This window comes from Pyrus communis, chromosome 14 (assembly GCF_963583255.1).
Source record: "Pyrus communis chromosome 14, drPyrComm1.1, whole genome shotgun sequence".
NCBI lineage: Eukaryota > Viridiplantae > Streptophyta > Magnoliopsida > Rosales > Rosaceae > Pyrus > Pyrus communis.
In genome coordinates this window covers 3,652,538-3,666,452 of record NC_084816.1, presented here as the reverse complement: position 1 = coordinate 3,666,452, position 13,915 = coordinate 3,652,538, and the positions used below count along the sequence as shown (strand labels likewise).

The 13,915-nt window shown below is 35.7% G+C and overlaps 1 protein-coding gene across 1 annotated transcript; it reads right to left on the bottom strand.

Annotated features, from left to right (window-relative positions):
* Positions 1–1,507: 1,507 nt before the first annotated feature.
* LOC137715668 (putative disease resistance protein RGA3) lies at positions 1,508–9,181 on the bottom strand. Its single transcript, XM_068455003.1, has 4 exons — positions 9,007–9,181; positions 7,956–8,920; positions 2,620–5,272; positions 1,508–1,593 (listed from the first exon to the last, which is right to left on the bottom strand). Exons 1-4 carry the CDS (start codon positions 9,179–9,181, stop codon positions 1,508–1,510), a joined length of 3,879 nt encoding a protein of 1,292 aa, XP_068311104.1.
* Positions 9,182–13,915: the final 4,734 nt, after the last annotated feature.

The window sequence follows — 13,915 nt, the reverse complement described above, 5'->3', positions numbered from 1 at the left end:
GAATGATACTGATCCACGCATGAGTTTTGAATGGAATCCCAATTCTCCCTGTACAAAGATAACACCAAAACAACTTAAGCAAACATAAGGTACAAATTTCAACTTTTCAACTGATAATAATATGCTTGGAAATATTACCATGAGTATTAATTTTCAAACTAGTTCTGCTAATTAAAACAGATAGCCTGACATGACCGCAGCATAAAAGCTTGCATACTTTATGTGTTGCACTTTCCACAGCAGGAACACCTTGCCTCTAGCATTTTCGTTTCCTAGGCCATAAAAGTTTATATCCCCTGCCACTGCTGATACAGAGTGAGTTCCATGACTGAATAAAAAATTCCCTCGAAGACTCTCATGAGTAAAATCAAGGTCTAATGGGCTTGCTGCAAAATGAACATGTCTGATGGTTTACAAAGTATTACCAACTACGGAGGTAACACAATTATTGTGTTACGCACGGAACATGTATAAGCATATGCAGAACATTCTTGTTTATGGTTAAGTTATTGTTTGTTTTGATAAGAATGAATAGCAATCGAAAGTGTTTAATTGGTTTACATATATTTGTACATGTGATTCGTACGTTTATGTCATAACAATCTAAAGCATTAATCTGGTTTATATTCGAACACACCAACAATAATATCATTCTCGATAATGACATTTCAACTTTCTCATTGAATCCCAAAAAGTCCTGAGATCTTTAATGTTCTGCTAGGAAAGACACAAAAATTAACAATATTATCACTCTCGTAACAATCTGGCCAGGCCAGAAGAAAATTTTCACTTTAAAACGTTTTGGAACAAAACAATGTGAATGATAATGAGAACTAGTCTGGTGATGTAGAATTAAAAGTGATCGACTGATGGTTGAACAACCAAGTCCGCTCCGATTTCAATGTATTTCTCAACAACAAAGTTATGAGCCAATTCAGAAGTTACATGCTAGCATGCAATGGATGAAAGAAGGACCTGTTTGCATCAGCACCTGGACTCTGTTTGCACCTACTGCACTACATCGTTCCAGTTGAGTCTGGTTTGGTATTGCTGTGATTTGAAAAAAAGCTGATTCTGCTGTGCTGTGAGAATAAGCGGCTGTGAAATAAAGCAGCAGAGTGTTTGGTAAACTTTTTTGTAAAAGTGCTTTTGAAAAAAAAAACAGTATTATAGTGTTTGGTAAACTTTTATGTAAAACAGATGTGAAAAAAAGCCGATTTTTCAAAGCTAGGTTTTGCAGCTTTTTGTTTTTGGCTTTTTTTCACCCAAAACTGTGAAAAAAAGCTGAAGCTGAATGTTTACCAAACACAAAAACAGCTCCCAGCTTTTTTTGATACCAGCTTTTTTCAGAATCACCTCAGTACCAAACCAGGTCAAGAGTGTCATGAAAATGCCAAAGGATGCTAATAGAGTTATATATGCCAATTGGAAACACAACATATATATTAAGTCGACTTAATTACTAGAAGAGAAAAGGGGGTGGGGTTTAAAAAAAACATTGCTTAATTCACTGTGACAGTAAATTGGCGACGCGTTGCATAGCTTTGGCAGAGGGTAGATTCATCAAATTCTTGTAATTCATAATTCCCAACTCTACAAGGATGTAAGGTTACCCAACAGATCAGGCAAAGCCTCCACTCCCTCAAGTAGAGACTTGCATTAATTTGTAATCCACAACTCACCACTTATTGGGAATAGGATGGAAAGCCAAGCCTTCAAACTGATAAGTATCGAATAAAGAATGTTGATCCAATTTGTAATTAAAGGGATGAGTGCTTCCCAGTTTGTCTAAATTAGAAAAGTTCAGTCAAGAGTTTCTACAAGTAACCATAAAAAATCACTTCAGATTTCACAAGTAACCATAAAAACATCTGTCCAATATCTTCGTATATAAGGATAATAACAAACAGAAAGCAATTTCAGCAGTTCTATATACTATATGAACATGATTTTACTTTGGGTTCTGGAAATATTTGATTAAAAAAGATTCAATTCCATGAACGGATAGGTTTGCTACCTTGATAAGTACTATAACTTGAGGTATATTATTGAGAAATGAAGGTTGAGCGAGAAATTTGATATCTTGTGCATCAGTACCTGTACTCAATTTGCAGCTATTGAGCATCCTGAGAAATGCCACAGAATGCCAAAAGAGATATAGATGCCACTGGAAAACACAACATATATAGTAAGTGAAAAGTCAAGAGTAGAATGCACTTAGAAGAGAAGAGGAGGTGCGGATTAGAAAAGCTTACATGGATTAATTTCAATGCGGAAGTTGGAGCCATTCGGACAAGTGTGGCCTTGCACACCATGAAATTTGGTTTTTCCAATGCACGTTTGCTGTAGTTTGGTAAGGTGCTGCCTACCTTGCATCCAACCCGAAGTCAACTGATGGAGAAGAATAAATAACTTTTGTTATGCTAGTCTAAATTTGTATGTAGTAGTTGAGACGAATAAAAGAAGAAAAGAGATAAACATGTAACATGAACTCTGTAATTTCATTTCAAGAATTTTAAAACGTACTATACGGAATGTGAGAAATCTTGGGCCAATCTATGCCGCTGTCCCTGCTGCATCTGTCCTTTAGAAGGAAATCATTTCCATAAATTGTCAGGTGTTGTAATTTGGTGAGGCTTCCCAACCATTCTGGCAAAGTCTCCACTCCGTCGAAGTAATATACACTCAATGATGTTAGATAAGTGAGGTGTTGAATTTGTTGAGGCAGAGACTTGAGTTTAGGCCAACCATGCAACTTTAAGGTTGTAAGGTGCATTAATGATCCAACTTGAAAATCAGGGAAGGAATCGAGCTCCTCCCAGAACCCACCGATTTCCAAATAACTGAGAGAATTGAGGCTGTCTAAGCTTGGAAGAATCTGTAAATTACGCATGTATCTTATTACCAGCGACTCAAGAGAGCGTGGGAATTGCAGGCTACTCACCCAACTTTCTAATCCTTCACAATTGCAAATCCTTAGATGTCGAAGGGAGGTGAAGGTGCGCAAATCTGAAATTGATTGTAGACTAATACTGCTATTTTGGACACCAAACCATGCTACCTTTGGGCATCCACTTATAGTCAATTTCTCAAGAGAGGGCACGCCGCCTTTAATTTCAATTGATGTCAGATTATTGCAACCCCTCACACTCAAATCCATGAGAGAGGCCCATACACTCAGTGGGCCTGATAGTCCATTACAATCCCAAATATTCAACTCGCGAACAGATGCAAAGGTGTGAACTGGAAACGATGTTACACCATCGCAACCATTTAAACGCAACTCCTGGAGCGAGGTGCAGTACTCTAACCCACTCGGTAGGCTTGACAATTGTTCACAATTATCAATCTTTAATTTCCGTAGAGATGTCATGCCCTGTGTAATTGGAATCAACTCTAGACTAGGACATTCGTGAATCTTTAGTTCCTCAAGGAGAGGGAGTGTGTCTAGCCCGTCCGCCAAATGCCTCAACGTTTTACAATTCCAAATATTCAATCTAGCAAGAGAAACGCAAGAACCAAATACATCAGAGGCAATACAAGTTAAATCATCGCAATCACTTATCTTTAAAGATGAGAGATTTTTGTTGTTCTTCAACATCCCTTGTGGCAAACAAGTAAGCTCCTTGATACCTTTTATTTTGAGGGAAGTGAGAGTTGTCAATCCACTGCTTACTTCTTCTATTGGCGTTCTGCTGTCACATGAAATTATCTCCAAATTTTGGAGAAATGGAAAATGACTTGGAGCATTTCTCAATTTAGAACAACTATCAATGGTCAACTCCTCGAGGCAAGGAAAAACCACTACTTTTTGTGTTGACGTCGTTGGTGCTTCCTTCCATTCAATTAGATCACCACACCAAGATATATATAATACTTTTAGTGCAGGAAATAAAGTAATCATCTTCTTACTTGTCGTGGCTACGTTGTGGACAAGATCATAACCATAGAATTGAGCTCCAAGGCATGTCAAGTTAGCCATTCCATTAATCTTAAGCTCCGTAAGATTGGGTAGATGACCAAGCGGTGGGACTCCTTCACATTTGTCGCATCCAAGTAGCTGAATGTCCTTCAAGTTGTTGAGCAATAATGGCCTTCTGATCATCCACGATGGAAACCTATCTCCCATAAAGTTTTCAATACATAAGTTCTCCAACCCAGAATGCGGTCGAAGGCCTTCCAGTACATCCTCATCCTCATTGTTGTTGGTTATTGACCTATTTCCTGTCCATTTGAAGCTTAAATGGCATACTTTCGTCTTATCCTCCAACTTAGCTTTCTTTGCTTCTTCTCCATTCTTCACGTGCTCCAGATTACAAACAATTAATTCACCTCTCAATTGTTTCAAGTCAGCCAACTCTTCAATTTGACGACCAATCTCATTACCCACCGAAAAGTAAGGTATTGTTCGAAGGCAAGTCAACCGCCTTATCCCCTGTGGAAATTTCGTACTCTGATCAAAATAAATATGCCTCAGGTTGATCAAGCTTTGCAGTTCTTTTGGAAACTCTTTAAGGGCACAATTTGTTGCTCTTAACGTCTGTAGGTTATAGAGCTTGCCTATAGAATTGGGGAGTGTTTTGAATCTTGTTTCAGAAATGTCAAGATACCTCAAGTGTTTCAACATTCCAACTGAAACTGGAAATTCTTCAATATTAGCATTACATAAATTTAAGACGCGTAAAGTTTTGAATCGTGGAAGAATGTTACCAGGAACTTCACCATCGTCAAAAAACAATGACCGCAATTTCTTAGCACTTCTTTTTGGAATTTTATCCAGCACAGAAGTAGAAACCCGAGCAACAAGGCGAATCTCAGGTGTATTATCTATGCCACATAAGTCTCCCGTCAAGCTTTCGGATTTGGATACAAGTTGTGCCATATCGTGCACAAGATCGTGCATCTTGCATTTGCTAACAATGCCATTGCCACTCATTGTAGCATCTTGAAATAAGGAGCTCTGCAATAGAATATCAAAATATTCATTGCCTATATCCTCCACATCTTTACCTTCGCCAGATGAATGGTAGAGTAGTCCTTGAGCCATCCAAAGTTGAACCAAGTTATCTCTTTGAATTTCAAAATCTTTGTTGAACACTGAGCAATATGCAAAACATTGCTTCAATGATGGTAATTCTAAATTGTCAAAACTCAACTTTAAAACTGGCATAATTCTATCTTCTCCTTTTGATAGGTTGTCCCATATTCTACTTTCTTTAAACAATGACCATTCTTCAATACTCTTTTTAGCATGCAAAATGCCTCCCAAAACCTGTTAATTGGATATGAGAGTTTGTATAGTTAATAGAATAAAGTAGTTTAACTATGACTACAACGATTTTTTGGATCTATGCAAACTGCATAATGTTCTCCACCATTTCTTTTTTATCGGATGAAAAATAAGGAGAAAAATATATGACAGAAAAAAAATAGTTTCTAAGTTAATTTTAAACTTTTCAAGGTGTCCTACAATAATTTAGGAAATACATGATCTAATCTTCAATGTACATAAAAAATTAAAATTTGGCTCAGTTTGTCCAATGCATAAAAAAATTTCGAGTTATGACTAGAATCAAGTGCAAAGTCATATTTGATTGGGAAATTGTAAAAAAATGATCAATTTTCTTAATTTTATGACTAAAATAGAACAAACCGGCCATGCACAAACCTTGTACAACAATAAGACAAAAATATGATTTTTTCCTACAACTTAAAATGATCTAATTGCCCTTTTATATAAATGGGTTAATTCCTCCCATTTTCTAATTTCTCTCTCTACTCTCTCTCATTTCATGCTCTTCCTTGGCTCTATCATCAACTTCCCCAACCCTAATCCCCAAATGGCCTCCTTGCCGAACCACCACCTCAGCGGAAACACCAAAACCCACATCTCCAAAAAACCCAAAATTCCCCCCAATTTCATATGGGTTTTGCTGCGGTCTCTCTCCTCTCCCTCTCAGTTTTCCCCTTTCTTCGTAAAAGTGTGAATCCATATGGGTTTTTCTTTGAAGACGTAATTTGCTCCTATAAAGATTAATCCATATGAGATGTTGATTCAGAGGGTGGTGGGGAAGGAGGAGGAGGAGGAGGATGGGAACGTGTATCGGTTTTGCAGTGAAACATTAGGATTCTTGATGTAATATTTGGAACTAGTATCGATTTTGTTGTAGATATGTATCGTGCAATTAACGGTGTTGGAGGATATGTGGGGGTCTAGATTCTAGAAAACCCTTAAAGATATGTACTTTACACAGATCTAAGTTTTACATTTTATATGTGGGTATTTTTGTCATTTCGCTTTTGTGCATAGTGTGCATGGCTTGTGCATGAGCGGGTTTGCCCTATTTTGATCTAAGAAAATGAGTCATTTTTGTCTATTTCCCTATCTGATTTTACATCTGCCTCAAATAGTAAGATATGACTATACATTTTACTTCAAACATTATATTTGACTCTTATTTAATGTGTATCGAGAATGACATAACACTTCGAGTACGTTTGTTTCACCGAATTAACTTTCCGCATTACCCTATTTAGCATATATCCGCTTTTCGCTAAACATGGACTATATAAGAACCAGATTAATCCAGACTTTCACCATTTTTTTTTTTCTGAACAAACGATAATATCTACACTAAGGAGAGGAGGAAGGGTGGGCTTAAGTCTCACAATAGGATATCAATAATATGGTTCAAATTTGCCTTTGGTGAGAATCGAACTTAAGATCTCTACTCAAATGAAGTGAAATACCACTAAATTGTAGTACTCAATGACGGAACTTGCACCACCTTAAACTTCGTTATTTAACCCCTTGCAGAAACATGGTCCTAAATAAGCCCTGCGCCAAGACTTTGCAAGTGGGCAGCTCCCATGTGCAGCTGTGCTAGTAGAATAGTCAAAATAAAATATTTCTTTTTAGGGATGTGCTATCCACACACTTCATTTTACTTCTTACACACCCCTTGATAATTTCTGTCCGTTGATCTTCTTCAATTCATCCGGTTCGACGGCCAAAAATTAAAAAGGTGTGTGAGAAGTAAAATGGGGTGTGTGGATATCACACCCCTCTTTTTAAATGAAACAATTGATTAACTGCACTATATGTTTTACGGTGAACTGCCGATTTAGTTCCTAAATAATCACCTCAGTGAAAGTTAGGTCTTTAAATTATTTTTTCAGTAAAATAAGTCTCTAATTTCTTAAAAACTGCTAATTTCATCTCTAATATTATATTGAAAGCTATTTTATTCAATTTTTCGTCAACTTCACTCGCATGATACATTTTAGAGGGTAGTGCCGTCATTTTCTTGCTTATAAGACCTTAATATTGTATACAGGTTGCGAATCTAATGTGCAATTTACCCCCCAAAGTTAATTTCATATATTATTTCTTCGAAAAAGAAAAAAAAGGTTCTTAAAATCTATACTCAAAAGTGTATCACATGCAAGTCATATGAATTAAATTAACGAAAAATTAAATATAATAACTTCAAATCTAATATTAGGGATGTAAGTGGCATATTTTTATTAGTTTAAGAACTAATTTTTCCAGTAAAATAATTACGGACCTAATTTTCACTCGGTAATAAGTTAAGGACTATCCTCTTTCTAATCCAAAGTTAACACCAAACATAAGACAGGATAAAGTCCACTCCAACTAATCGCTACACTTAGTTCAACCCAAGTCAATTTTAGAGTCAAATTTAAGATTAAAACTGACTTTAAAGTTTTAACTATTAACTATTAGATTGGAGATAGCCTAGCAAATACCAATTTGAGTCATAACAAAATAATTCATCCAATTTATGTCGCTTAACTACTTTAACTGATAAGGTGGTGCATCCCATGCTGTGGATGCAAGTATTGTCCTAATTTATAAATGAAAACATATTAAAAAAAAATAAAAATAAAAAAGGAGCAAATTCTATGTCAAAACACATAATAATAGTACGCACCTTGGCCACCAATGGAACACCACCACAATTTTTAGCAATCTCCCTTCCAATTATCTGGAACTCAGGAGCTACATAAGCACTGACATTGGGGAGGGCTTTATCTTTCATGATAGACCAACACTCATCCACAGAGAGTTTTCCCAAATCACGTCGTTGAAGTAGTTTTTCAGAAATTGATGCAACTTTGCCACTACGAGTGGTGACAACAATTTTGGATCCTTTAGCAGAATAAAGCTTTGACAAACATTCTATCAAATTGTCCCATTTTTTGGGATCTTCGTTCCAAACGTCATCAAGTACGAGTAAGAATTTTTCATCTTTCAACTCAACGTTAAGGAACTTAAGCAGAGCTTCCTGGTTATCTTTCGAAGAAGGGACGTTTGCCGGTTTAAGTTGTTCTAACATCTTGAGTAGAATTAAATCGACATCAAAAGTATTCGATACACAAACCCATATTCTCTTTTCAAAGAACTTGAGTATTGACTCCTGATTGTAAACTGACTTGGCCAATGTTGTCTTACCGAGGCCTCCCATTCCCACGATGGCCATAACCGCAAGATTTTCTTGGTTGCTTTGGGAGTCGGTCAAGGTTGTGACTATTTCTGACACAACCTCTTCCCTTCCAACGGTTATTTCATCTCTGCCAATGAGTGAGTTGGTTTGTCTGTCCCATCTAGATTCCTGAGGGGTTGCATCTTTACTCTTGGAAACTAGTCCAAGAACAGAGGCTTCACTCTTGAGATCCACCAATGATGCATTGATCTTCTGAATTTTATGCGCCATTTGAAGACGAAATGCAAGTGGATTGGAGAGTGAAAAGAAGTTAAGAACCTTTTTCTTGATATGGTTTTGGATTTCGATTTTACGCCGATCAACTTCGTACTGGAATTCATCAAAGACATCCTCAGCATCATGAGCAACGTCTTTGAGGTTCTTCACCCATTCCTCTATTGACCTACTCCGACCTGTTAGAGAATGAAAAGAAGTTAAATAGCTTGTAATTATATCATGTGTACGTGAGATTACGAGAGAATTCAGAAATTTATACTACCTTGTGGTTGGTCGGCAACATCAACTAAGAAACGTTCAATGCTGGCTAAGGACTTTTGAAGCTTTCTGAGCTCAGCTTTGAAACCCCAAGCAAGACTGAATTCTTGAGCAGCGAGTGAGAGCACCTTCTTCAGTATTCTCTCCGCAGCAAAAGTAAGCACAGCTTCGCCTGCCATTTCTTCAATTCCCTGCTCAGCTCAGCTCAGCTCAGATAATCACAGTGTTTAAATTTCTCCCTTCAATACAGTATTACAAGTGCAATGGAGGATGAAATGATCATAGACACCAGATACAATACAGCGTTTAACTTTCTCTCTTATAACCGGAAAAATGTGGAACATCCAATAATAGAGGGGCTGGTTCCTATAAAAATAATAATAATTAAAGAATAGATTTACATTAGACGTGAATCGGGATCCTCCTTGTTCAATAGTCAAAAGAAGTGGCTTAATCTCTACCAAGTAAAAAAAAGAAGAAAGGCAAAAAATGTTAGAGCCTGTTTAGTATCTTATTTGAATTTTTTTTATCATTTCTCAAAATATTTTTTAGAACATTTCTTTAAAACAATTTTCTTTAAGACTCAAAAACTTGATTGGTTAATGATTTAAAATTTTTAAATCTTATGGCTTAAACTTGACAAAAAGATCTAAAAAGAGGAGGTTGCAAGAGAGGGAGAAAGAGGAGAGAGGAGGAAAGAAAGTAAGAGATGATTGAAGAAAAGAGAAAGAAGAGAGAGGATTGGACGAGATAGAGAGGACGAGGAGTTAAAGAAAGAACCGAGAGAATGAAAGAGCGGATTGGAGAAGAGACGAAAAAGGTAAAAAAAAAAAAAAAAGGAGAGAAAAAGAAGAAAAGAGAGAGATAGATTTGGAGTGAGAGGGGAGGAGGGAGAGAAAAGAAATGAGTGAGTTTAAGTTTAAAAATCCTAAAAACTCACTTTTTATGTTTTTAGATAATAGACTATATTTTTTAGTTAGTCTTGAGTTCAGTTTTTGAAAATAGTCCTACCAAACAAGTTTTTAAGACCTAAAACTTGAAAATTGTTTTTTAGTTTAAAAAGTTGGATTCATGTAAAGTACCTAATAAGCCCTTAATCTCCCGTCCTTTACTTTTTAGCTTTGCCGAAAGGCTCCACAAAAAGTTAAAAGCACTACCATTAGCCTCTTACTACGCACCATGAGCTGGTTTTTTTTTTTTTTTAAGAAAATTAACCAAAATAGTTTTAAAATTTTGAATTTTAATTAAAATGACAAAAATGTTATAAATGAATAGTACTAGAAGTGACATTTTAGAATAAAAATATTTTTTTTCGTTAAAATGAACAATACTAAAAATGCTTCGTTAAAATCTTTTTTTTTTTAACTGAAATAATTATTTTTCCTTTTCCCTTAAAAATGAAAGTTAATGTGTTTTTTTAATAAAAGCGATTGTACGGGAGGAGAAATCGAACATAACGTCTCTGACTCCCTATATCTCTTGCCAAGTTAAGTTTTGAATAGGGAAATCAGAATTGGTTTACATCCAATCCAACCACTTGTTAGGATTTTTTACGCGGATAATTTATAAACTTGGAAAACTAGAAATTTTATGAAAACAAAACAACTTGGAAATTGAGTTCATAAAATCATGTACATTTCTAGTAATCCAACTACAATGCAGTGGATTGAAGATGAAGGACAAACATTTTTTTGGTATTAATATTTCACTAGGGCAATCCATCCGTTGCAATAGAAAAAAAATTTTAATAGTATTTTTTTGGTATTTATATTTCACATGAGCAAGGTGAATAGTATTTATATACTTATATATATAGGAAATTGTTATTAACACTTCAAAAATCTCATTTGGCACTCCAAACTTTTCTTGTGATGAGTGTAGAATGAGATTTTCGTAGTGCTAATAACAGTTCCCTGTATATCTATATATATTAGGAGCACCCAAAAGTCGAGGCCCTGGGCGGTTGCCTTACCCAACTACTCTCAAGACCGGCTCAGCAAATACACTAGAGATAAAAAGGTATATAGACTAGGGTAGTGTTATTGGCACTTCGAAAATCTTATTTTACACTCCTCATAAGTGTATTTTTCTTTTCTAACATAGAAAGTTTGGAGTGTAGAATGAGATTTTTGGAGTGCTAATAACAATTCCCATAGACTAATATATAGTCAAGGAAAACAATGAAACCCATTAAAATGTTAAATATTGAATACATCAAATGTGTGTTCAAATTTCATACCATGTGATGATAAAATACAAGCAAGCTACACATCTAAAAAAAACACAAATGAGAAAACTGAAAAATAAACAAAGGCCGGCAATGAGGTTGTTCTACACGACGGGACCGATAGTAACATGGCCTCGTATGGCAGTTCATATTGTACTGACTACTTCTGTCGGATAAAATAAATAGTCATCGGATAGTATTGACTAAATTGGTCGGAGGTTTGGTATGAATGTATTATTTATATTGTGTTTGATACTGAATTGGATACGAAAAAGGAAAGAAAAAAAAATTGACAAATCTTTGTTTGTTTTTTGAACTTTTCTCATATTTAATGTGAAACAAAAAGCAAGTTTAATGCTTCAAAAACAGTGAGCACAAGAAAATGTATAGCTTAGCTCCAGAGTTTCACTCCATCGACTTTCTCAGCAACCAAACAGAGCCTCAAAACTCAAACCAAAATATACCCAGATTACAGAATCACATATTCCACCGACTTTCACATTTGAAATCACAGAAAGAAAATGAAATGTGTTCCAAGCTCAAATTTTTCTGTGAAAAAACTTGGAGGAAGAAGAAGCAGTGAAAAGATCATATTTTTTTCAATTTTTTTTTTTAGGAAGCAGAGAAAATAATACAGAACATCCATTTCAAGAAACAGCTTAAAACCCATTTCACTTATGTGGGTTTTCGATACTACAAAATTATATATGGTAAACAAAATGGCTGTTCAAAGATTCCCAACAAAATTTCTGCCTGTTTTCCTACATTTTCTCGGGAACCAAACAGAATATAAAATGGAAAAAGACAGCTGAAAAAGATTGTTTTTGCCTACCAGATGTAACCAACAATGAAGGCCGGAGCGAGCGTGGAACCAAAATGGCTGTTCGACCCCAACAGCAAACCCTAAAACTCGAAAATTCTAATTAAAACACAAAATTACATAATCAATTGCATAATTAGAGAGAAAACAATAACTAGATTCATGCCTGGTTTGCTACTGAGGTGATTCTGAAAAAAGGTAGTATCAAAAAAAGCTGGGAGTTGTTTTTGTGTTTGGTAAACATTTAGCTCCAGCTTTTTTTCACAGTTTTTGGTGAAAAAAGCCAAAAACAAGAAGCTGCAAAATCCAACTTTGAAAAACTGGATTTTTTTTCACATCTGTTTTATATAAAAGTTTATCAAACACTATAATATTGTTTTTTTTTTTTTTCAAAAGCATTTTTACAAAAAAGTTTACCAAACACTCTGCTGCTTTATTTCACAGCTGTTTATTCTCGCAGCAGAGCAGAAGCAGCTTTTTTTCAAAGCACAGCAATACCAAACCAGCCCTCAATCAATTGAAAGAAAATTGCAAGAAAAATAGAAGGAGGGGAAAGAACAGAGGGAGGGGCGGAACTTGGGAAGAAGAAGAAAAATGAGAAGATGAACTAGGATTCAAACAAAGAAGAAGAAGGCGTTTGAGAAGACTAACCTGAGATTCACACGAAAGAGCAAGCACGCGAGAGGCAGAGAGAGCGGCTGGAGAGGACCAAGAGTGTGTCTGGAGAGGAAGGAGAGGACGGAGAGATTTCACCCGACTAAATTGTACCGTTCTTTTAGAGGTATAAGCAAGCGGATGTTTACCGTATAGAGTAGGTGGCCTGGATTATTTAATCCAGTGATTGTTTAATACAAACGAGCATCAAATACCGTACTCTTTATTATTAGTATTATTCGATACCTTATACAGTGTGCCAAAATGAGGCCTAGATTATAAAATCTAAAATGTATTAGCATTGCCTATTATAATGTTGAACGTATCAAATGTCTGTTCAAATGTTTTATCTTATAATGATAAATTACAAGCGAGCTACACATTTAAAAACAAACAAGGAAACTGAAAAATAATCAAAGGCCGGCAATGAGGTTGTCCAACGCGACAGAACCGATAGTAACATATAAATTAAAAATATAAAATGCATTGTAGCATAGCCGTCCTTGGTTCTTCATACTTGGCATTTCACAAACTGACAGTGGCCTAATACAAGAAGAAAGAAACTCCACAGCAAGAAGTTTGGACACACTGATGTTTTTGTCTCATTGTTCATTTTATGACACAAGTAAATTGGCTTATAGGTACATATAAAGAGCTGGGAAGGTTTGGTGTTGGTCAAGGTACCCTTTCAGTGTGAAGCAAGCACATCTCAAGTGGGTTGAGAAAGGGCCGAGAAGAAGCGCTGGCAAACGGGGGCTATGGCCGGACCTTGATGACGTTGCCGAGATCAAAATGTCCGGAGACGTTGATGTAAGATATATTATGAAATTATAAGAATAATAAGACATTAGGATCAAAAATTTAATAAACTAAATTATAATAAAACCAATTACAATTAGCTTATATGTAGAAGAGGAATCGGCGCATGCATAAGATGTCTTCTACTATCTCCAAACTATATGTTCTTGCCATGAATAGGGTTTAGCACATAATAGAACGATTATTGTGAGAGCAGGGATAGTCCTTATATAGTTATTAAGATATCTTTCTAGACATCGAAATTTCGGTGAAATGAATGTTGACCAATAATTAAAATTTCAACGCTCATGTGTCACATAAATTTTACATATAGCGTGTGACTCAACGAAAAATCGAAATAAATCGGAAAAGTCATCAAATAGGACACGTGTCAATACCTGGCAGAAATGATTT